This window comes from Aquarana catesbeiana, linkage group LG06, assembly GCF_042186555.1.
Source record: "Aquarana catesbeiana isolate 2022-GZ linkage group LG06, ASM4218655v1, whole genome shotgun sequence".
Lineage (NCBI taxonomy): Eukaryota > Metazoa > Chordata > Amphibia > Anura > Ranidae > Aquarana > Aquarana catesbeiana.
Window position 1 is genome coordinate 364,370,426 of NC_133329.1, and position 24,209 is coordinate 364,394,634.

The 24,209-nt window shown below is 42.2% G+C and overlaps 1 protein-coding gene across 2 annotated transcripts in view; it reads right to left on the minus strand.

Moving 5' to 3' along the window:
* Positions 1 to 24,209, minus strand: part of GALNT13 (polypeptide N-acetylgalactosaminyltransferase 13) — a 540,125-nt gene that overhangs the window by 18,351 nt on the left and 497,565 nt on the right. The window contains exon 11 of one of the 2 annotated variants that reach the window (XM_073634136.1): positions 5,961 to 5,990. The exons of the other annotated variant lie outside the window; for it this stretch is intronic. Within the exon in view, the coding sequence (XP_073490237.1) occupies positions 5,961 to 5,990 (30 nt within the window). The remainder of the gene's footprint in view (positions 1 to 5,960; positions 5,991 to 24,209) is intronic. 2 annotated transcript variants of the gene reach the window in all.

A 24,209-nucleotide genomic window follows, 5' to 3' on the forward strand; every position in this document is an offset into this window, starting at 1 on the left:
GGGAAGTGACAGCTCTGAGTCTGCTGGGGCTGCTGACACCACATCCAAAATGGCGGCACTCAGCACCAGTTCCAGGGTTTTTGGATGTCTACACAGGGGAGGCAAATATCATGTCTAAAATAGAGTATGTTAAATGGACATATAATGGAATGATTGTTAATGAAATTAATGGTATGGTGACAGGGTCTCTTTAAAGTGTCTCTTCAGACAAAAATGGAAATCAAAGTTCCCAACAATAAAAAAACATTTATATAATGCTCATGTTTCCAGTCCTTTGCTACAAAGTAGCAAGTAGCTGTTGATCCTGCCAGTTCCCTGCTCATCATGCGAATTCCAGTGTCGGACCAGCAGCCCTAAGTATCTGCCATTTAAATAAAGAATACCTTAGCTCAGTCAGCACTTAGAAGCTTCCCTACCTTATTGTGCATACATTATGATGGGGCATGTTCCGACACACAAGGGCTGTCAATCAGGAAGGGTCTGTAGCCAGACAGAGGGCGATCTAGGACACTGGGGGCTATTTACGAAAGGCAACTCCACTTTGCACTACAAGTGCAAAGTGTACTTGGAAGTGCAGTTGCTGTAGATCCGAGAGGGACATGCAAAGGCATTTTAGCTTGCACATGATTGGATTATAAAATCAGCAGAGCTTCCCCTCATTTCAGATCTACCCCTGAGATTTACAGCAACTGCACTTCCAAATGCACTTTCAGTGCAATTTCAAGTGCACTTTGACTTGTAGTTTGCACTTGTAGTGTAAAGTGGATTTGCCTTTCGTAAATAACCCCCACTGTGTTGCACTGCTCTCTGTGCTCCCAATAGACTTCAGCTGAATTGATTAACACTACCTCACCTCAATTCACCAGGAGGAGGTGACAATGTGCTCCCAATGGACTTCAGCTGAATTGATTAACACTACCTCACCTCAATTCAATTGAATCACGGGAGTTCGGGAAAAGAAACTTTACTTTGGACCATTGGGCTACAATTTCTGATGAAAGCCAGGTATAAGAGGAGAAAGTTGTACTTTTGCAGGCTGAATATTGTGGAATTTTCTCTTTTTTGCGAGGAGACTGAGGTGTACACATTGCTGCTCTTGTGTGCACATCAACCTGCAACCTGCTACAAGCCTGCAGTCTTGTGCTGAGGACTGGAGTAACAGATCCAGAAGTGAGCTGACATCTGAACAATTAAACATTTGTTGCTGTATCGCTGGGACTGGTAAAAGGACACTGCTACCTTAACCTTTTTCTGCTAGCAGAGACTAGGAACATAGAGACTGGCCATCTAACTAGCAGAATTATTTACTACATGCAGAGTTTTCTGGGACTTTACAGTAAAGACTGGGCTCCAATGCTAGCAAGCTGAGGAACTATAGTTAAAGACAGCTCGCTCAGATAGCTGCTTCACAAGAACTACCTACTGTCCTTAGTAAGAGGTACCTCTTTATGAAGTTTGAAATTTCATCACTTCCATTCGTATAAAGTGCACTCTAGAGTGGATATAACCGACTGTTTACCATATTGCAGTGTTGGTTATCAATGCTGTTACTGTCTTCTAATGTCATTACTTATTGCTGATTTTGTGGATTACCAGGTTAACTTTAATTTAACTGCATATAACTCCATTCTATGCTGCTATGGCCTCGTAAACATATTGTCTAGTGAACTGTGATTGACCTAATACTTTACTCACCTATTTATGTGCATACTGCTATTTACTGCAACCTGTGACAATATAATGGGTTAATTTACCACTAACCATTCTGATGTTTACTTTTTAAAACTTAACCTTAGTTGTGTGCAGGGCATCTATATTTCTGCTCCCAGTATCAGTGCAGTATCCATTTGCTTAATCTGGTGTCTCAGTGGGGATGAGTTATTTCTCAGAGTAGAGGCAGAGGAACAGAGAACCCAATAGTCAATTCCCCCTCTCCTTTTTTTTTTCCTTTTGATCCTGCCATTAATCTTGACTTTACATTTTGTTGCTACCACAAAGTATTTTATTTGAACATTTTTATTATTATTATTATTATTATACAGTATTTATATAGCGCCAACAGTTTACGTAGCGCTTTACATTTTGAACATTTTTCCCTTCTTTTAAGGAATATATTTCTCCCTTGGAGTAATAAGGTCCGAATACCTCATGTAGCTTTTTTCTAGACACTTCTTTTTGGCTCAACAAAATAACTTTTTATATGGCCTTTCTTTCTTCTCCCTCTTCTCATGCTGGCTAAAAACAGGTGTAGTCAGCTAACCACTTGAATCAAATATGTTAATTTTCTGTGACACTAACCTGATAGGCCAATTTTGTAGAGATGGAGTTTGCATATGTGTATGTGAGTATATACAGTATATATTTTGCCATATCTGTTTCAAACTAGCTACGACTAAGGCTATTGCCGAAACACATCAGCTCTATCGTTTTATTGTTACTCTGATGGACCAATAAACGACATTACAGGATTACAGTTTTGCCGGCTCTCCTTATTACTGTTGCATTGGAATGTGTTGGGACACATCGAGCCTCGGCCCCTGTGAATGGATCTGGTGTATGGATTGAGTTGTCCCTGCAGAGAGTGCTGTTACCTTTCTTCTTTTCCACAACAGAGGACTCAATCTACCAAGCAGCAAAGCAAATTCCCTAGGAACCAGTGGCAGACCGTCCATAAGGGGTGCATGGGCACCCCCCCTAATTCATGCACCTGGCCCCTAATCTACATGCAGGGCACCAGACGCATGTATTTCAATGTTTATTTTTTGTTTGAAGCACGTGATTAGAGATTGTGTTCGAAGGAACAGGACATTTGACATTTGACCTCTACATGACAATGTGCACTTCTTTCCAGATAAATTACAATTGATCTGTGATAAGCTTGCGGGCATTGCTCTTATCAACGCACAGTGTTAATTTTGACATCAAACTGTAAACTCTATTGGCTGTAATGCCATTCCACACATTACTTGAATATATTATTAACACTAAATATTAAGAAAAACAATAAGAAAATACTTTTTCTTTCTTTCAGCAGCTTAGTAGATGCCCCCCACTTATTCTTACGTGCTAGTGCAGTTAATTTTGACATCAAATTTTGATTTAGTTTTAGTCATAGTCTTGACTAAAATGCCATTTTAGTTTTAATTGTATTTGAGTCTTTTGACTAAAATAGCAATTTCGTTTTAGTCATATTTTAGTCATCTGAATTGTTTTAGTTTTAGTTGTATTTTAGCCGACTAAAGTAGTGTTCATTTAGTTGACGAAAATATTTTTGCCGACGAAATTTACACTGACAATATGTTGCTCATAACATTTATTTAAAATGTTGGCAATGCATGAGAGATGCACAACATAGACATCTCCCACAATCAGGGAAACAAAAGTGACTAATGCAATGGCCATCCATTCCATAAATCCAAGGATCAGCCATCAATTGTATTCACTTTTTTAAAAATATTACCTTTATCAAAATAAATGTATATAACTTCCTTACTGTGTTTTAGGTTTCATATGCATTACAAGACATTGGGGGTTATTTACAAAAGGCAAATCCACTTTGCACTACAAGTGCACTTGGAAGTGCAGTTGCTTTAAATCCGAGGGGGACATGCAAGGAAAAAAAAATGGCATTTAGCTTGCACATGATTGGATGATAAAATCATCAGAGCTTCCCCCCGCATTTCAGATCTACCCCTCAGATTTACAGCGACTGCACTTCCAAGTGGACTTGCAGTGTACTTGTAGTGCACAGTGGATTTGTTTTTCGTAAATAACCCCCATAGACTCTAAAGGCCAGTGATAGTACATGGACTAGGTACTTATAATGTTAGCAAACAACCTTCAAATGTCCTAATTTGCTGAGTTCAGTGACATTTTATGTGTAACAGCTAAGTGTTTGCGGAGTAAGTGCTACAGACTTCTTATTTTACAATGGTTTATGGTCTTGGCACAAAAGAAGAACACTCTGAAATTACAAGATCATTAACATTAGCCCACTTGAAGCCTTATCATTAGATTGATTACACTTGTTGGGATCCATTATACTCAAAAGTTTACAGATGGCAGCTGCATTTACAGCTTTATTCTAGGAGGGGATATTGTGGGTCACAATGTTGTCACTAGAACAACTAAAAAAATGATAGCCAATTGTAGACTGATGTGGGCACGCATTAGGGGTTATTTACTAAAGGCAAATCCACTTTGCACTACAAGTGCAAAGTGCACTTGAAATTGTCAGTCGCTGTAGATCCGAGGGGGACATGCATGGAAAATAAACAGCATTTTAGCTTGCACATGATTGGATAATAAAATCAGCAGAACTTCCCCTCATTTCAGATCTTCCCCTCAGATTTATAGCTACTGCTCTTCCAAGTGCACTTTCAGTGCAATTTCAAGTGCACTTTGCACTTGTAGTTTGCACTTGTAGTGCAAAGTGGATTTGCCTTTCGTAAATAACCCCCACTATATTTACAAATTATATGATTCTTAGATTTATAACATAGTATTGGGTCATACTGAACACTACATATTCTAGAATACACTGGGGGTTATTTACTAAAGGCAAATCCACTTTGCACTGCAAGTGCACTTGAAAGTGTACTGAAAGTGCACTTGGAAGTGCAGTCGCTGTAGATCCTAGCTTACACCTGATTGGATGATAAAATCAGCAGAGCTTCCCCTAATGTCAGATCTTCCCCTCAGTTCTACAGCGACTGCACTTCCAAGTGCACTTGCAGTGCATTTGTAGTGCAAAGTGGATTTGCCTTCAGTAAATAACCCCCACTGTGTTTCTAAGTGCTGGCCAATGGAAAGCTAGTTATTGGGAGAAGGAGAGGCAGGAAATCACCCCTTTCAGATGCTTCTATTGATATCTATAGGGGCCAAAAATGCGCAACACTGCCCCAAAGAAGCTCATGTTTTTTTGGGCAACAAGCTTCAAACAACACAACACTTAGGTGTGAACAAGCACCACTGAATATAATTGGAATCATGATATTAAAAATTAATTGCTTCAGGAAACATGCTTTAAATCACTAAGGTGTGAATGGGGTAGAACCCTCTTTAGCATACAAAAGGTAGCACTTGTGAATGCGCATCTGCCGAGCAAAGTATGTTATTAGTAACTTGAGATGCCTCTGGCCAGGGTTCCGACTGATTTTGCCTCTCAATCCATAACGTATTATATATCGGACCTACTTATTATATATCGGACCTACTTATTATATATTGGACCTAACTAGGGACCACTAAGGCACTTGTTCACTGGTCGAAGGGATGATAGAGAATTTATCAGCTGTGGTGTTTATTGTGATCTGCCCCCATTGAACAATATTGCCCATAACCCACTTGACAGTGTTTGTATATGGGAAGGATCCGGTGATACTACAGAATATCTGTAAAGGTAATTTCCGCTTTGGAACTTCTTTTAAAGTGTCTTCTTATAGATTATTATTGCATGTTGAATACATCATTTTTCGAAGTGTTGAATGCCCAGCAAAGTTACCTAGTTCATTTTTTTTATGCATGATTGTTAGATACGGTCTCCTTATTACTCTCATGATGGGCAGAAACTATTTCTTTTGTTCTTTTTTTTTTTTTTAACAAATTCTTTACAATTAGGGTCTAAAATAGCAGCAATAGGGTTATGTCATGTATACTAATATATACCAATCAGATTTTGTTCCTACAAAATGAAAGATGAAACCTGATTGGCTACAACTTCTCTTTTGTAGTCATTATGTTTTCTCCAGATTTACGAAATTTGGCCTTTAATAGCAGAACTAAGTAGACAAATATTACTTACTCATTAGCTCATGACCTCCAATACCAAATGTATATAAGGGGATCATTACAAAGGAAAAACACAAAAAGAAGCAAAGTCTATGGTATTAATCTAGAGGACAACAGAGGGATTCTTACTATATTTCTGATCAGGTAGAATTTCTACAAGCATCTCTTACCTCAAAATTATATTCCCATTTACCTGCATACTGCCAAAGAAGAGCATACAAGAAGTCATATGTTTAAAGTTGCTTTTTTACGAAACTATAACATACAACATATTTTCTTTACTCAGCAGAATTAATTATTTTTGCTGGAATACATGCTCTACATGTCTCATCATTCACGCAGAAGTAATGAATTATAATTGTAATGTTTATAATATGTGTGTAATGTCAGTTTATATTTGTTACATTTCATTTATGTAACATTCCATAACAATCATAAGAGGAAAATTGTCAAAAGAATATTCAACCATTAGAGTTAAAGAACATTCACCAATAGAGAAAATAACGTAATTATAGGCTAAAAACGTTTGACAAGCAGATGAAATAATATGAAGGAGACCTCAGCACTGTGTACAGTCTATGGAGATTGCTGTGCGAATTGACAAACAACTAGCTGTTCAGGTGAGCAAATCTCCAACTGCAGTGTGAAGTAAAACATTTAGCAGTGGAATTATTACCGCTTGTAAATGTGACCCTTTCCTGCTCAGAGCTCCTGGTTGTTATGTACCCTAGTGACAATCTGCATTGTTCTTCTGCAGAAAAATGCAGGTCACCATGTATAGTATGAACATGAGGCAGTAAAGAATAGGGAATGTACAGCATTACATACAGAATGAGGTGGCGTGCAATATGGAATGTACAGCATAATATATGGACTGAGGCAGAATAGGGAATCTGCAGCATGGTGTATGGAATCAGGTTGTGCAGAATAGGGGACTTTCAGAATGGCATGCAGGCATGCAAAACTAACGTATGTAGAGTAGCAATTGTGTAGCAGGGTATACAGGGAATGAGGGATTGCAGAACAGAGAACATACAGTATGGCACAAGCATGGCAAAGGTTATGATGCATCGTGGAATAGGGAATGTACTGCATGGCATACAGAATGCGGTTTTATGGCGAATGGTTTGCACAGCATGGGTTATGGAATGAGGTGGTATAGGCAACATACAGCATGGTTTAAAGCAGTTGTTCTCAACCTCAGTCCTCAAGTATCCCCAACAAGCCATGTTTGCAGGTTTTCCTTTATCTTGCACATGTGCTTTAAATCAGAGTCAATAGCTTGGTATTTGTATTTTGTACAGCTATATTATCTAAAGCCTCATACACACGATCGTATTTTCTGCAGACAAAGCTTCAGACTTTTGTCCGAAGGGCGTTGGCCAGGAACTTGTCTTGCATACAAACGGCACACAATTGTTGGCCAACAAACACGAACATAGTGAAGTACTACATGGTTTTTCATCTCCTTAGCGCCACCCTTTGGGCACCTTCTGCTAATGTTATGTTTGGTGAGCATTGATTCCGAGCATGCGTGTTTGTACTTTGGACTTTTGTCCGACGGAAAATCTGACAACACACGGTTGTCCGTGGAAAATTTATAAACTTGCCATCCAACATTTGTCCATGGAAAGTTGGCCAACAATTGTCTGATGGAGCGTACAAACGGTTGGATTTTCCGCCAACAGCCTGTCATCACACAATTCCCGTCGGAAAATCCCATCGTGCGTACGAGGCTTAAGAGAAGTTCCCAAAACATGGCCTGTTGGGGGGTACTTGAGGACTGAGGTTGAGAACTACTGGTTTGAAGAATGGGGCTTGGCAGAATAAGAAATGTGCAACATAGCACATAGACATGTGCACGTCGTAAACTTTCATTTTGTTTTGTAAGTTCATTGAAGAATTTAATTTCATTATATTGGTTATGTTGAATTGATTTGTTTTTTATTGATTTGTTTTTAGAAATTGTTTAGTATCTTTGGCATTTGTTTTGTGTATTCATTGGTCCAGGTGGATTCGAAAAAATTTTGCAGCTTTTCCAGAAGATTGCTATACATATGATATATTATCGAATCGGACAGATTTGAATGGGAAGGATTTGAAACTTGGAGTTGGACAGACGCTAGTTCAACCCATGTAGAAGAGGGGCATGAGCTGATCGGACAATATTGACTAGCATCATGTGCATCAGAATTAACAAATGGTATAAAATTGGATCCATTTGTTATCTAAATCCAAATTATTGATCAGATTCAAAAAGTAAATGTATTCAATGGCGACCCTAGGGGGGGGCCAGAGGGGGCCCTGACCCCCCCAACATTATGCTGTGCCCCACCATGTGCCCCCCCAAAAAAAAAAAAAATTTTTTTTTTTTTTTTTTTTTACAAAAAATCAATGTCTAAGAGGGAGAGAGTCCCCAGTCAGCTCCTGCGGGTGATTCCTCCCCCCTCCCCTGCTCGCTGACACTGCATAATGCGAGCATTCACACAACCACGGCCGCCTGATCTGCTCCTTCACCTGCATCCTCATTGGCAGGGAAAAGAGCGAGTTGCAGGAAGGACTCCACCAGGACATTCAGTTACTGAAAAAACAGACTGATTTCTCCCGTCCTTAGGACAGGAGGACCAGCCTGTAAATTCCAAGAGATGCCAGACCAGAGCAGTCAATAGCAGGGGCAGGACAGCAAGAGGAGGCTGGGGAACCCCACAGTGGCAAAACACCAGGGCTCGGAGGCAAGACAACCTTTGCAACCCTGATAGTTCTCCCACTGCTTTGGATCCTTATATTTTCTTGATATGCTGGTGACATATATCTCTTGTTTTCTGCCACCCTGGGGGACCCCAATACAGTAGGAAGGGAGCTCACTGCAGAACATGTGAAAGGGCCCGTTGTGGGGTCGTAGTAAAGGGCCCCAGGAGAGATATATATATATATATATATATATATATATATATATATATATATATATATATGCATTTTATAGTTACCCCCCTACTTTTGTCCCTGTCCCCCCATGTGCCCCCCCTAAATTTGAAAGCTGGAGACGCCACTGAATGTATTCCCCTATGGTCCCGAACTACTATCACATCATGTGACGTCATTCGCATTAAACAAATGTATTCATTAATTTAGATATAACTTTTTTCAGATTCATTGATATTCATTAGTGTGCCCATTTAGGGATTTGTTTACATCCAAATGTCCAAAAATGAAATTTTCATCTGAAAACCAAATTGAAACAAAATGAAATGCACATGTCTAATAGCAACCAGAAGGAGGCTGGCAACATAGGGAATGTACAGCATTTCATATTGAATGAAGGAAAACAGAATAGAGAAAGTAGAGCATTTTATATTAAATGAGGGGGGAAAAAATAGAGAACGTACAGCATGGCATATGGAATGCGCATGCACAGAATAATGAATGTACAGCAATGCATGCAGAATGAGGGGGTGTGGAAAAGGGAATGTACCACATTGCATAGGAAACAAGGCATTTCAGCAAAGGGAGCATATATTAGAGACATGAAGAATAGTTACAAAGCACCCTAAAATTGTTTAGTTCTGCTGCTACTCAGGCTGACTCCATCTAGTTCTCCATCAGCCACGGGGGGCAGTTGGGACCCCAGGGATGAGACGTGTTGAGTAGAGGATCTCCTGTTGTGCCAGTGGCACAGGCCCACCCAACCCTATTCAGACCTCCATCAGCATGGGATCCACTTAGGATTTGACAACTCTTCCAAAACGGTGATGTCTTTTGTAAACTCAGAAGCCAGCAAATGAAGACTTCAGTTCTTCACTTCCCCTGCCACATTCTGCAATAGATGTCATTAGTCAGAGCTCCAGAGGAAGTGAGTTATGGAAGATGGAAGTGTTATATCCTGTGCTGTTCCTGCACTAATGGAGGATTTGATGGGGCTGGGTGGCATTCAATGCCACCCCTCCACTTGACATCATTATGGCCTGGGCAGCTGCCCCTTCTGCACCCCCCCACTCCCACCCTCTTATCCCAGCCCTGGTCTCTGTCTTCAAACTACTCTGATGTGTTGTCCCCCATTAGCAAGTGTTTTCAATGGAGGCTCTAAGCAGCTGTGCCGATGCTCATTATCACCAGGAAGCCAATCATGCTGACATGCTTCAGCAGTACTGAGATGCAACAAAGGATGCAAATAAAGTGAATTATTATTTTCTAAGACCAAACCACACATTGAATATAATGCAAACTTCTTTAGCAACTAAATGTCATCCAGTTAGGGTGTGGACCTACTTTAAACAAATAAATATACAAAGTGCAAGGCTTATTACATATCAAAATTTTTGCTTATCAAACTTTGGATCTGTTTTATGCATTTATTTTCTGTTTAGTAAGCTGTCTTCTTTACTTTAAATAACAACATTTTATGCAATTTCTACTGTTTCTAGAAGGTGCCTTCCAACAGTTTTATACACAATTTCCTGTGCTATCCTTCACTCACCCAATAACTGGATAGCCTGCAGCTTTCACAGTTCAAATTCTCTATTTATAATAGGACACAAGCAACTGTCAGACTGGCGGCATTACACTGGATAAAGACAGCAGTGCGGGCACACAATGCACCAATTAACAGGCGTCGTCCTCCCTTCCCCCACAGGTATATTAATTGTCTGTCAGCGATTTACTTAGAGTCCATCATTCTTCTAATGTCACAGTAAAGATCACATTATATATTACAGATTTCATTTTGGAAAAAGTCTGGCTTTTTCCAAGAGGCAATTGTGATGTATAAATGCGTTGTTTTTATTTCAAATTTCAGAGTAAAATACATATCAGAATTGAAATATATATATATATATATATATATATAGCGCACTACTCCCGTTGGAGCTGCTGGTTTAGTTGTACAATCTGCCATTCACCCATACTGCCATACACACCACAACCCATGAGATAAAAAGAGACCATGTTAGGATTTTTTTATTTGGTCTTTATTTGTGAGATTAACTTGAAGAGATCTAGAGACGTATGAGATGCCCATGAATGTTTCAGAAGCATAGATTATCATCCACGGCCTTGGCCTTTTCGGTGGATTTCCCCTGTCCAGTCCTTACTGCAAACTATTGATTCCAGTTAACAAGACAAATCACTCTGAATGATTCCCCTTGTATTGGTTCTCACTGTGGACTATTGCTTCTTCTGTTATCAATCTGGCTGAAGATTTACTACTCTGAATAGTTCCTCTGCCCGACTGGTTATGTTTCCTTTGTGGTATTAATTCTTTAAGGTCAAAGACCTGCACTGCCTTCTCCATGACCTGCATATTAACACCCTTCAGTCTCTAAAAGTGCTTGATACTGTATTCTTTGAATGCACAGTATAAAAAAATCCTTCCTTTAGCTCCTCTGGGTTTGCACTCCCTTTGCTCTCTCCCAATCAACAGTCCATGTTCTACTCACAGAAAGTCGATCACCCAGTTCTTCTTCCTCCGCTTTGCTCCTACTTCCTCCTTCTTCGACCGGCACTTTCCCGCCTGGGAACGCCCGGTATCTTCTCAGCGACTACATGCTAACTTCTTCCCCAGGGCCTAGGCACTTGGCCCCCCTGGATTCTCCTCCGGCACCAGGTCACCAGGATCTCTGACCTCCCGGGCCACTGGCTCCTCCGACTCCTCCCAGAGCATGTGACCCTCCCCTTTTATGAGAGACCTCCCCTTGACCATGGAAATTAACCATTGGTCAATCCTCTCACATGGTTTTCCTGCCACTCAGGTCTCAGCCCATCCTCTCTTTCCAGCAGAATCTACTGTTAAGCAGAGAAGGTCTCCCTGAGCCCAAGTGTAGGCGGCCACACCCCCTTCTATTCTGATACTTCCAACCCTGAATTAACCTCCCTGACGGTATTACCGAGTGTGGCTCGGGGTTAAATTTCAGCACCATTAGCGGTAACCCCGAGCCACACTCGAGATTACATTGCAGGATCCTGGTGCGGTGTTACTTACCTTGTCCCCAGGATCCTGCGATGTCCCCCCATTGTGTCTGCGGGCTCTGTCTCCTCCGAAGCTTCTCTGTGCCAGGCTCCGTTCCCTGCGAGCACCACGACGCACAACACATACAGTACTGTAATCTTACAGATTACAGTACTGTATGAAATTATTTCACATCCCTTTTGTCCCCAGTGCTTTGTCCCATGCCCTGCATGCAATTTTATATTATATATACTGTTCTTTCTGCCTGGAAACTTGAGATTGTCCATAGCAACCAAAAAGTGTCCCTTTACGTCAAAAGTGGCTTTAGACCAGCTAGAAAACAGCGATAATAAATTAGAACACTTGCAGAATTGAGCGATAGTGAATCGTGGGGAAATGTATTTTATTATTATTATATTATTATTATTTTTAATTATTTATATTTATTTATTATATTATAATTTATGTTTTTGTGTTTCAAACTTCATCATACCTGGGATATCTACTAGACTCCTGTGTGGACAGATTTAAGTGTGTTATTGTTAAGAACTACAGGCCTACAATATGAAACGCCAAATTTCCATGCAAAATAATTGTATCACTTTCAGCACCTAAAATCTGAAATAATCATACCGCCAGGGAGGTCAACATCCAAGCCCAATAAAGAACACAGGCCTGGCTAAATTTACCTGTCACTATATTCTACACTTTCAAAATATACAATAAAGCACCTACCTAAAGGTAGAGGGCGCTACATATATATACTAACTAAAGACTAAGGCCCCTTTCACACCAGGTGGACTCCAGAAATGAATCCGCCTGCTCAGTGAGGAATCTGTCAGCTGATCTTCGCTGAGCAGGTGAATAACAGGTCCGTGTCTGTTCCACTGATGCAGAGTGGACATGGACACAGCCTGCTGTTCTCTATGGGGCAGTCCATTTCCATTCGACTGTCATCTGATCCGTCAGACAGATGGGGAATGTTTTTAGCAGATTGGATCGTATGTCAGCAGGTGTCAGCAGACACATGTCTGTGGACATCCTCCGTCCATAGAGGGCAATTGATGATCCGATCGGGTCTGCCTGAAAAACTGACAGGAGGACCAGATCGGACCATCAGTGTAAAAGGGCCCAAAAGTCCCATTTGCCTACAGGACAGAGAGATTTGCAGATCCCATGGAAGCACAAGTGCGGTGACATCCTCGCACTTAGAGTTCATTGATTACTTCCTCCAGCCCCATGATGGTAGGGATTGATCTCTGTATAGGCCTGGGGTTAGAGGTAGAGTCTACAGAAGCCTGTATATTGCATCCATGATGCACTCACTGTGGTTGCAATGCTCTGCAGCTCTGAATGCAAAATCTTCATTTCTTAATCTTACACATTTTTTCTTTTATCAGTACGGGTGCAATTATAATATTTTTCAGAAAGGTGGATTATGCCTTTAAGTTGCTGTGGAATTATTCAGGGCCTAGTGCAAACTGGACTTTTAGCCTGAGCATGAGCTCCAGCATTTAGGTGTAGGCTGAAGGTACAGACGCCCTTCCGGAAGCTTGTCAAACTCTAATGCCCCGTACACATGGTCGGACATTGATCGGACATTCCGACAACAAAATCCTAGGATTTTTTCCGACAGATGTTGGCTCAAACTTGTCTCGCATACACACGGTCACACAAAGTTGTCGGAAAATCCGATCGTTCTGAACGCGGTGACGTAAAACACGTACGTCGGAACTATAAATGGGGCAGTAGCCAATAGCTTTCATCTCTTTATTTATTCTGAGCATGCGTGGCACTTTGTGCGTCGGATTTGTGTACACAAAATCGGAAATTCCGACAACAGATTTTGTTGTCGGAAAATTTTATAGCTTGTTCTCAAACTTTGTGTGTCGGAAAATCCGATGGAAAATGTGTGATGGAGCCCATACATGGTCGGAGTTTCCGACAACAAGGTCCTATCACACATTTTCCATCGGAAAATCCGACCGTGTGTACGGGGCATAAGAGAGGCTGACAGCTGCTTCGGTTGGACAGAGGCTGGATAGCACACCAAACAATACTGAATGTAAATGCAGAATGCTCCCAGAGACAAATACCTGGAATGCAAGCAGTCTCTATTTCTGGCATTAGTCCCTGGGAACAAGTTGTCCCAAATGTTACTACTGCTCGTTGCGCCATCCAGCCCTGCCCAGCCGCAGCAGCTTTCAGCTTCTCATAGAGTTTGTCAGGCTGCCAGCAACAGGATTGAACAGTGCACCCGTACCTTCAATCTGCACCAAAACACTGGGACCACATACATCGAGGATAAATGCCCAGTGTGCACGAGGCCTTAATGAGAGAAATAAATGCCCAAAGTTGGGTTTTATGTAGCAATCTAATTATACAAATGGAATGCGTGTCTCTCATCTGTATGACTAATGCCGCGTACACACAAGCGGACTTTTCGACCGGACTGGTCCGGCGGTCTATCCGACGAACTTTCGGTGGACTTCTGACGGACTTTCCTAACGAACGGACTTGCCTACACACGATCACACCAAAGTCCGACGGATTTGTACGTGATGACGTACTAAAATGAGGAAGTTGATAGCCAGTAGCCAATAGCTGCCCTAGCATCGGCTTTAGTCCGTCGGACTAGCATACAGACGAGCGGATTTTTCGACCGGACTCAAGTCCGTCGGAAAGATTTGAAACATGTTTTATTTCTAGGTCTGTTGGACTTTTGGGGAAAAAAAAGTCAGCTGGAGCCCACACACGATTGAATTGTCCGACAGAGTCCGGTTCGCCGGACCAAGTCTGCCGGAAAGTCTGCTCGTGTGTACGCGGCATAAGTCACCAAATCAGACTCTGCACCAAGGCAAGTCAAATCATTTACAGTGTCTTTTTTATTATTCATTATTATATATACCAAGAGCAACACCAAGAATGCTCTAACTCTTTACCTGTATGAATACCTATGTGTGCTCATGAACTAGACTCTTACCCCCCGTAGCACCCTACCTTTGACTCTCTATATAAATTGGTAGATAGGTATACTGACACAATTGTATTTAATTTTTGTACTGGTGATTAGGGGCTTAAGGTTTGGGGTTTAACAGCCAACATATCCTGAGCATAGGACTATAAAACATCACATTTATCCCCATGTCAAATAACAGTTGGGAGCTTCACAAAGTGTCCAATTAGGACCGGTAAAAAGGAGAAAATAAGCTCAGAAACTGCTGTGTTTTCTCTGCAACATTTGTCTCCTGCAGGAGTTTTTCTTTCTCTCCTGTAGCCCTGCTGATGAATGAGCATTTCACTTGTAAGTTTTCACATCTCATTGCATACTGCTGAGTAAGAAACCTCAACTACCAAGATCTAACATTGAACAATTTCCAACCATAAATAAGTCTTTCTCAATGGCTCCATCTAATGGTTGTATTGATTATTGCAGGCTTGTATCACACATATGGCCATAGACTAGGGGGGACTCATTTTTATCTGACATGGATATATTAATACAGAGCAGAAATCCATTTTAGCCGGATTATAAAGGTGACAGTTTCCATTGTGAGTTTTATAGTCATTGCCTATGCCTATTGCTAATGTCAAAGGTTACAGGGTTTTTCTTTAAAGAGCTTTTAGGGCCATTACTAAATAGCTTTAATAAATAAAATCTATGACTTGAAACAGCCATTTCTGCATGTGGGGTATGCAGGCTTAAAGTGTATTTACACAAATTGAAAATATTTAAGATTTACATACATCTGCTCGTCCTATGCTGCACTTTGTATATGGGGTGATATGGGATGTTTGGCTGGGGGGGGGGGGGGGGGGACTTTAAAACAACATTTTTATTTAGTTATTTTTTTTTTTATTTAAAACTTTTTTTACACTTTTTTTTACTTTATTGCTATCACAAGGGAGCAAACAAGGCTCCTATGTGATAGCATGTGCAGGTGCCAGGTCCTCTTTATGGTGACATGGGGGTCCCCCTATGTCTCCCCTGCCCTCCAATCCAGAGAAATGACAGTTGTGCCATCGGAAGTGATGTAATACATGTTTTTTCCAGGGTCATTAGTTGCAGGATGCTCCCCGAGTTCCTTCTCACTGAGCAGTTTCCCACGGTTCTTAGCTCCCAAACAGTGGTGGCTGGTGGTATGTTTTTTTGGGGGGGTGGCAAACAATCCACCTGCCATCACCCCCAATCCATCGGTCAGTCACCATCCCTGCATTTACCCCATCTAAGTCGCGGGCAGCACTTCCTCTGGGCGGCGGCTTCACTCTGCGTATCCCCCTCCTGGGTTTCACAGCGGCTTCCCCTGCGTCTCTTCCCTCCTTCTACTCAGCGGCCAATAGGATCGCTTTTCCTCTCGGCCAATTGGGTGAAGAGTCTCAGGACCCACTTCCTGATGGGAGGAAAATCAGAAAGACAATATCGAATATTAATTCGCTATTGTCACACAACTGAGTGGGCTCAGGTTGCAGTGCTCTGCAGCTTTCTGCACAGCCAACCATTACCTGCTGTGATCGCTGCTGGACACTCTTTGTGTGTATCCAGCAGCAACCAGAACAGGTAATCACTGGCTGTGCAGACAGCAGCGAATAGCTGCATCCGACGGCAACCTGTAGTATTGCCATGGCTATTTGTGGTGATTTTATAGCACTAATATGGAGTTGGCTTTTAAGACCATGTATTATTTTAAGAATCTAAGGCTCCCCCTATTGATATGCAAATGAACCAGTTGGACTGGTTTATGAGCTAAGCAGAGGAAGCTCTTTACAGGATATGATGTAGAGGAAGTGAGGGGTAGGTAAGGACTTTGAACAGGCATGTGGTGGGACAAAGGACAGAGTTGCTTTTGAAGACAAAGAGGCAAGACATGTGTTTTGTAAGATTTCGGAGAAAGATGTTTGGTGTTGGACTCTAGGAGATTACTCAATCTTAACCACTTCAGCCCCGGAAGGTTTTACCCCCTTCCCGACCAGAGCACTTTTTACAATTCGGCACTGCGTCGCTTTAACTGCTAATTGCGCGGTCATGCAATGCTGTACCCAAACGAAATTTGCGTCCTTTTCTTCCCACAAATAGAGCTTTCTTTTGATGGTATTTGATCACCTCTGCCGTTTTTATTTCTTGCGCTATACACGGAAAAAGACCGAAAATTTTGAAAAAAAATGATATTTTCTACTTTTTGTTCTAAAAAAAATCCAATAAACTCAATTTTAGTCATACATTTAGGCCAAAATGTATTCGGCCACATGTCTTTGGTAGAAAAAATGTCAATTATAGCGCCTACAAACTAGGGTACATTTTCTGGAATTTACACAGCCTTTAATTTATGACTGCCTATGTCGTTTCTTGAGGTGCTAAAATGGCAGGGCAGTACAAAACCCCCACAAATGACACCATTTTGGAAAGTAGACACCCCAAGGAATTTGCTGAGAGGCATATTGAGCCCATTGAATATTCATTTTTTTTGTCCCAAGTGATTGAATAATGACAAAAAAAAAAAAAAATTACAAAAAGTTGTCACTAAATGATATATTGCTCACACAGGCCATTGGCATATGTGGAATTGCACCCCAAAATACATTTAGCTGCTTCTCCTGAGTACGGGGATATCACATGTGTGGGACTTTTTGGGAGCCTAGCCGCGTACGGGGCCCCGAAAACCAATCACTGCCTTCAGGATTTCTAAGGGCGTACATTTTTGATTTTACTCCTCACTACCTATCACAGTTTTGAAGGCCATAAAATGCCCAGATGGCATAAAACCCCCCCAAATGACCCCATTTTGGAAAGTAGACACCCCAAGCTATTTGCTTTGAGGCATGTTGAGTCCATGGAATGTTTTATATTTTGACACAAGTTGCGGGAAAGTGACACATTTTTTTTTTTTTTTTTGCACAAAGTTGTCACTAAATGATATATTGCTCACACAGGCCATGGGCATATGTGGAATTGCACCCCAAAATACATTTAGCTGCTTCTCCTGAGTACGGGGATACCACATGTGTGGGACTTTTTGGGAGCCTAGCCACGTACGGGGCCCCGAAAACCAATCACTGCCTTCAGGATTTCTAAGGGCGTACATTTTTGATTTTACTCCTCACTACCTATCACAGTTTCGGAGGCCATGGAATGCCCAGGTGGCACAAACCCCCCCCAAATAACCCCATTTTGGAAAGTAGACACCCCAAGCTATTTGCTGAGAGGCATGGTGAGTATTTTGCAGCTCTCATTTGTTTTTGAAAATAAAGAAAGACGAGAAAAAAAAATTTTTTTTTTCTTTTTTCAATTTTCAAAACTTTGTGACAAAAAGTGAGGTCTGCAAAATACTCACTATACCTCTCATCAAATAGCTTGGGGTGTCTACTTTCCAAAATGGGGTCATTTGGGGGGGTTTTTTGCCACCTGGGCATTCCATGGCCTCCAAAACTGTGATAGGCAGTGAAGAGTGAAATCAAAAATTTACGGCCTTAGAAAGCCTGAAGGCGGTGCTTGGTTGCCGGGGTCCCGTACGCGGCTAGGCTCCCAAAAAGTCTCACACATGTGGTATCCCCGTACTCAGGAGAAGCAACAGAATGTATTTTGGGGTGTAATTTCACATATTCCCATGGCATGTTTGAGCAATATATCATTTAGTGACAACTTTGCGCAAAAAAAAAATAAAAAAAATAAAAAATTGTCTCTTTCCCGCAACTTGTGTCACAATATAAAATATTCCATGGACTCGACATGCCTCTTAGCAAATAGCTTGGGGTGTCTACTTTCCAAAATGGGGTCATTTGGGGGGGTTTTGAACTGTCCTGGCATTTTATGCACAACATCTAGAAGCTTATGTCACACATCACCCACTCTTCTAACCACTTGAAGACAAAGCCCTTTCTGACACTTTTTGATTACATAAAAAAAATAATTTTTTTTTGCAAGAAAATTACTTTGAACCCCCAAACATTATATATTTTTTTAAAGCAAATGCCCTACAGATTAAAATGGTGGGTGTTTCATTTTTTTTTTTCACACAGTATTTGCGCAGCGATTTTTCAAACGCATTTTTTGGGGAAAAAACACACTTTTTTAAATTTTAATGCACTAAAACACACTATATTGCCTAAATGTTTGATGAAATAAAAAAGATGATCTTGGGCCGAGTACATGGATACCAAACATGACATGCTTTAAAATTGCGCACAAACGTGCAGTGGCGACAAACTAAATACATTTTTAAAAGCCTTTAAAAGCCTTTACAGGTTACCACTTTAGATTTACAGAGGAGGTCTACTGCTAAAATTACTGCCCTCGATCTGACGTTCGCGGTGATACCTCACATGCATGGTGCAATTGCTGTTTACATTTGACGCCAGACCGACGCTTGCGTTCGCCTTAGCGCGAGAGCAGGGGGGACAGGGGTGCTTTTTTTTTTTTTTTTTTTCTTTATTATTATTATTTTTTTATCTTATTTTTAAACTGTTCCTTTAATTTTTTTTTTTTAAATCATTTTTATTGTTATCTCAGGGAATGTAAATATCCCCTATCATAGCAATAGGTAGTGACAGGTACTCTTTTTTGCAAAAATTGGGGTCTATTAGACCCTAGATTTCTCCTCTGCCCTCAAAGCATCTGACCACACCAAGATCGGTGTGATAAAATGCTTTCCCAATTTCCCAATGGCGCTGTTTACATCCGGCGAAATCTAAGTCATAAAATGCTCGTAGCTTCCGGTTTCTTAGGCCATAGAGATGTTTGGAGCCACTCTGGTCTCTGATCAGCTCTATGGTCAGCTGGCTGAATCACCGGCTGCATTCTCAGGTTCCCTGTTGAGACAGGAGAGCCAGAGAAAAACACGGAAGACGTTGGGGGGGGGGGCATTCCCTCCCACTGCTTGTAAAAGCAGTCTAGAGGCTAATTAGCTGCTAGGATTGCTTTTACATGAAAGCTGATCGCTGGCTGAAAAGAATGATACCAAGATGATACCTAAACCTGCAGGCATCATTCTGGTATAACCACTCAAAGTCATGAATGGCGTACCTGAAGACAAAAAAATGGTTAACAATAAAGCACAGTAAACGGTAAGGTATAAAAAATTGCATATCTGAAAAGCAAGCATGATAAAACATAACAACAATAAAACATTGCAGAATAGAATACAGTAAAAAAGAGCAGAACAAGAGAGAGAGAACAATAAAACGACAACTATTTTTTTTTTATTTTATATTTTTGTTTGTGTTTTTTTTTTTTTAAACACTTTTTTTTGTAACTAACTTTTATAACTGTAACCGGTTCCAGGTTCGGGTCTCTCAAAATGCGATGGCATCTTGGGAGACCCTGTGAAAGTGTGCCTAGTCTGTGCAATGCTGTACCCTACGCTAATACTCAACTAGTGAATGGTAGCGTTCAAAACATTCACCAATGCAAAGACCAGGATTGTCAGGACAGGAGGGACAATAATAGCGGGTGTCACGCCTATATCTGCGCTTGCTGCAGACACAACATCTTTTTTGGGGGGGTTCGTTGGGTAGGGGTACTCGGGAGGACATAAAGAAAATGCCTCTCATGCAGCCGACTGCATTTGGTTGGGGATGTGAATGGGGGAAGTACGGGTGCTGCAGAAGTGGTGGGTTCCCAATTAGGATTGGCGAATGCAGCAGGAAGGGCACTATGGACACGACGGGCCTGTGTTTGTCTTCTTGGTGGCAGCGGGACACTACTTGTGCTTGCCACCTCACCAGCTTGAACTGCATTTATGGGACTCGCCACGTCACCAAGTGTTACTGCAGTGCTGGTTTGACTACGACCGGGGTGTACTAGGCCGCTGGTGCTTGCCAGTTCACCAAAACACTACCAAAAAAACTGTTAGCGATCGCAGGGATCAGGCCTGACTCTGCGAACGCTGCAGTTATGCGTTTAGTGTTTTGTAAGTGTCAGTGATCGATCGATACTGCACTTGGGTGGGCTGGGCTGGGCCGGGCGGAGGGGCAAAACGCAGGTGCTAGCAGGTATCTGGGCTGATCCCGCTAACACTGCGTTTGTGGGAACCCTAAACTGCTGGGGACGCTAGTATAGATCTGATCAGATCAGATATTGATCCGATCAGATACTATACCACTAAGGGGGGTGTACGGTGCGTGCGTGGGTGTTAGCGGTACTGGCGCTAACCTGATGCTGCCTGGGGCTGGTGCTTGCCAGTTCACCAAAACGCTACCAAGAAAACTGTTAGCGATCGCAGGGATCAGGCCTGACTCTGCGAACGCTGCAGTTATGCGTTTAGTGTTTTGTAAGTGACAGTGATCGATCGATACTGCACTTGGGTGGGCTGGGCCGGGCAGAGGGGAAAAACGCAGGTGCTAGCGGGTATCTGGGCTGATCCCGCTAACACTGCGTTTTTGGGAACCCTAAACTGCTGGGGACACTAGTATAGATCTGATCGGATCAGATATTGATCCGTACAGATACTATACCACTAAGGGAGGCGTATGCTGCGTGCGTGGGTGTTAGCGGTACTGGCGCTAATCTGACGCTGCCTGGGGCGACGCATATCACCGCCGGGCGATCAGGGGGCTAAACCTTTATTAGGTAATAAACGGCGGGTGCCCTGACACTATAAAAAATAAAAGAACTAACCAGCGTCACCCGTAACGGTTATACGGTGATCAGTGGTGAAAGGGTTAACTAGGGGGCAATCAAGGGGTTAAAACATTTATTAGGTAGTAATTGAAGGTCCCTGTCGCTATAAAACGCTGACGGCGAACCTAAATATTTACCTCCCTAACTAGCGTCACCAGCGACACTAATACAGCGATCAGAAAAATGATCGCTTAGTGACACTGGTGACAGGGGGTGATCAAGGGGTTAAAACTTTATTAGGGGGGGTTAGGGGGGTATCCTAGACCTAAAGGGGGGTAATACTCACTGCCCTAACACTGTAACTGTCACAAACTGACACCATGCAGTAATCAGAAAAAAAAAAAAATACTGCTTGCTGTCAGTTTGTGACAGGGGGGGGTGATTGGGGGGGGGTCGGGGGGCGATCGGGGGGGGATCGGGGGTGTAAAGTATGCCTGGCATGTTCTACTGTGTGTGTGTAGTGTTTTGTGCACTCACATGTCTTCTCTCCTCGGCGCTGGGACGGAAACTGCCAAGCCGAGGAGAGATGACATCACATCCTCTGCCTGTGTGAAACTACACACAGGCAGGGGAGGATTCCGATTGGCTGGGAGCGATCGCGAGGGGGGGGCCACGATCGGATGGTCTCCCCCTCGCCTCCCAACGCTCCCAGTCAAATGCCGACCGCCGCTGGCACCGGGGGGGGGGGGGTCCGATCGGACCCCCCGCCCGCGGGAGGCAGATCACGTACAGGTACGTGATTCTGCCTGCCTGTGCCATTCTGCCGCCGTATATGTGCGTTAGGCGGTCGGCAAGTGGTTAAAGAAGTTGAGTAGCTGCTTATGCTTAGTATATTTATTGCATACATATTGTACATGTTTCAGCTTGTGCATGTTGTAGGCATATTTGTGTTTATACTTTGCATGCTTTGAATTGTGTATCCTGCAGTTTTATGTGTAGTTTATCCTGTTCAGTAAAACACATTTATACACTACAGAGGTCTAAGCTTCTTTGGCTTGTACCATAAGTAACTTTTAAGGCCCCTTTCACACATGCGGACAGTATGTCCGTATTCCATCCATCCGTTTTCGGATGAAATACGGACATACATGCATCCCTATGGGATAGCGGGTGTCAGCGGATGAACATCCGCTAACACCCGACATCATCCGGCCCCGCTATTGTACGATTCTGCAGACGGAAGAAAATCCTATTTTTCTATCCGTCTGCAGAGCGGTTCGGATTAACACGGACAGACGGTCCGTGTTCATCCGATCCCCCATAGGGGAGAGCGGAGATCTGACAGGGCGGTCCCTGCACATTGTGCAGGGACCGCCCTGTCTTCCGCCGACTCAGCGGGGATCAACAGAGGGATCCCCGCTGAGCAAGCGGATGTTCACAGGTCGGATCAACACGGATCCGCACGTGTGGAAGGGGCCTAATAGAAACTAAGCAAAACCCCTGTTATACTAAACAGGGCCAGCGGTCACACCTGGCCATTCAAAGCCGGAATCTCTGATTCCTGCCGCTACATTTTACACTGGTCTAAATTGGCAGTGTGAATGTAGCCTAAAACACATAGGAAGTGTATAGGTACATCACACACCAAAAATAAAATATATGTATATACTATAATGTCAAAAGTATTGGGACACCTGCCTTTACACGCACATGATCTTTAATGGCATCCCAGTCTTTACACGCACATGATCTTTAATGGCATCCCAGTCTTAAGCTGTAGAGTTCAATATTGTGTTGGCCCACCCTTTGCAGCTATAACAGACACACACACACACACCTGACCTGTGCTCATCAATGCAGTGTAACCAGTGCCCATCAATAAAGCATGACCTGTGCCTATCAATGCAGCGTGACCTGTGCCCATCATTGCAGTGTAACTCATGCCCATCAGTACAGCATGATCTGTGCCCATCAATACAGGCTCACCTGTGCAAAGGAAGAGGCAAGCTGGCTGATGACATCACATGTCCCAGCATTTGACCGGTGTTCTGTCTATCAAAGGCGCGAGGCAAGGAGGTGGGAATGTGTGACATGAGCTCTGGGAACCCTGGGCAATTCAAATGAAAGCTGTTACAGCAGGCAATCCCCGCTCTATGATGATCCGGCTTGCTTCTCCTCTCTCTTCCCCTGGCTAGGAGAATGGCTCCCATTCAACAACGCCTTCTGGCGATGCTCGGATCTCCAAGGCAGCCCCACATTCGCCAGCAATCATTTTTCAATCGCAAAATGCAAGTAGGTGAGTGGAAAATTTGAGGGCTGTATATATATATATATATATATATATATATATATATATATATACACACACACACACACACATATAAGCACACATACTTGCCCCTCTCTATTAGATTGTAAGCTCTCATGAGCATGGTGTTAAATGGTATTGTAATTTCACTGTCTGCCCTTTACATTGTAAAGTGCTGTGCAAACAATTGAACTATATACGTAAATCCTGTATAAAGATAATAATAGTTTTTTCCATTTTTGTTCATTTTTGTATTCATAGAAAATTGAGAACATACTGTATATAATTTAAAATATAATGTAGATGTTAACATATATAAGCTGAGATGCTGCAGGATATGTCAGCAGTATATAAAGTAACAAGCTCCACACACATACATATCTGTAAATTCCTCTGTGTTCAGAATCTAATAAGCTTCTGATTAAATCTTAGGAAAAAAACAACCATCTAAGCTATATGCTCCTAATCTATATTGATGGAAGAACAACATAAGTAACACCATACATTTTTAATGTATTAATTGATTTGCTGCTAATGAGTCACAGGGGAATATTATGGTGAACTTTTCTCCCAGTGCTCTACTCCAGAAGAGGCCATTGAAAAATGTCACCAATACC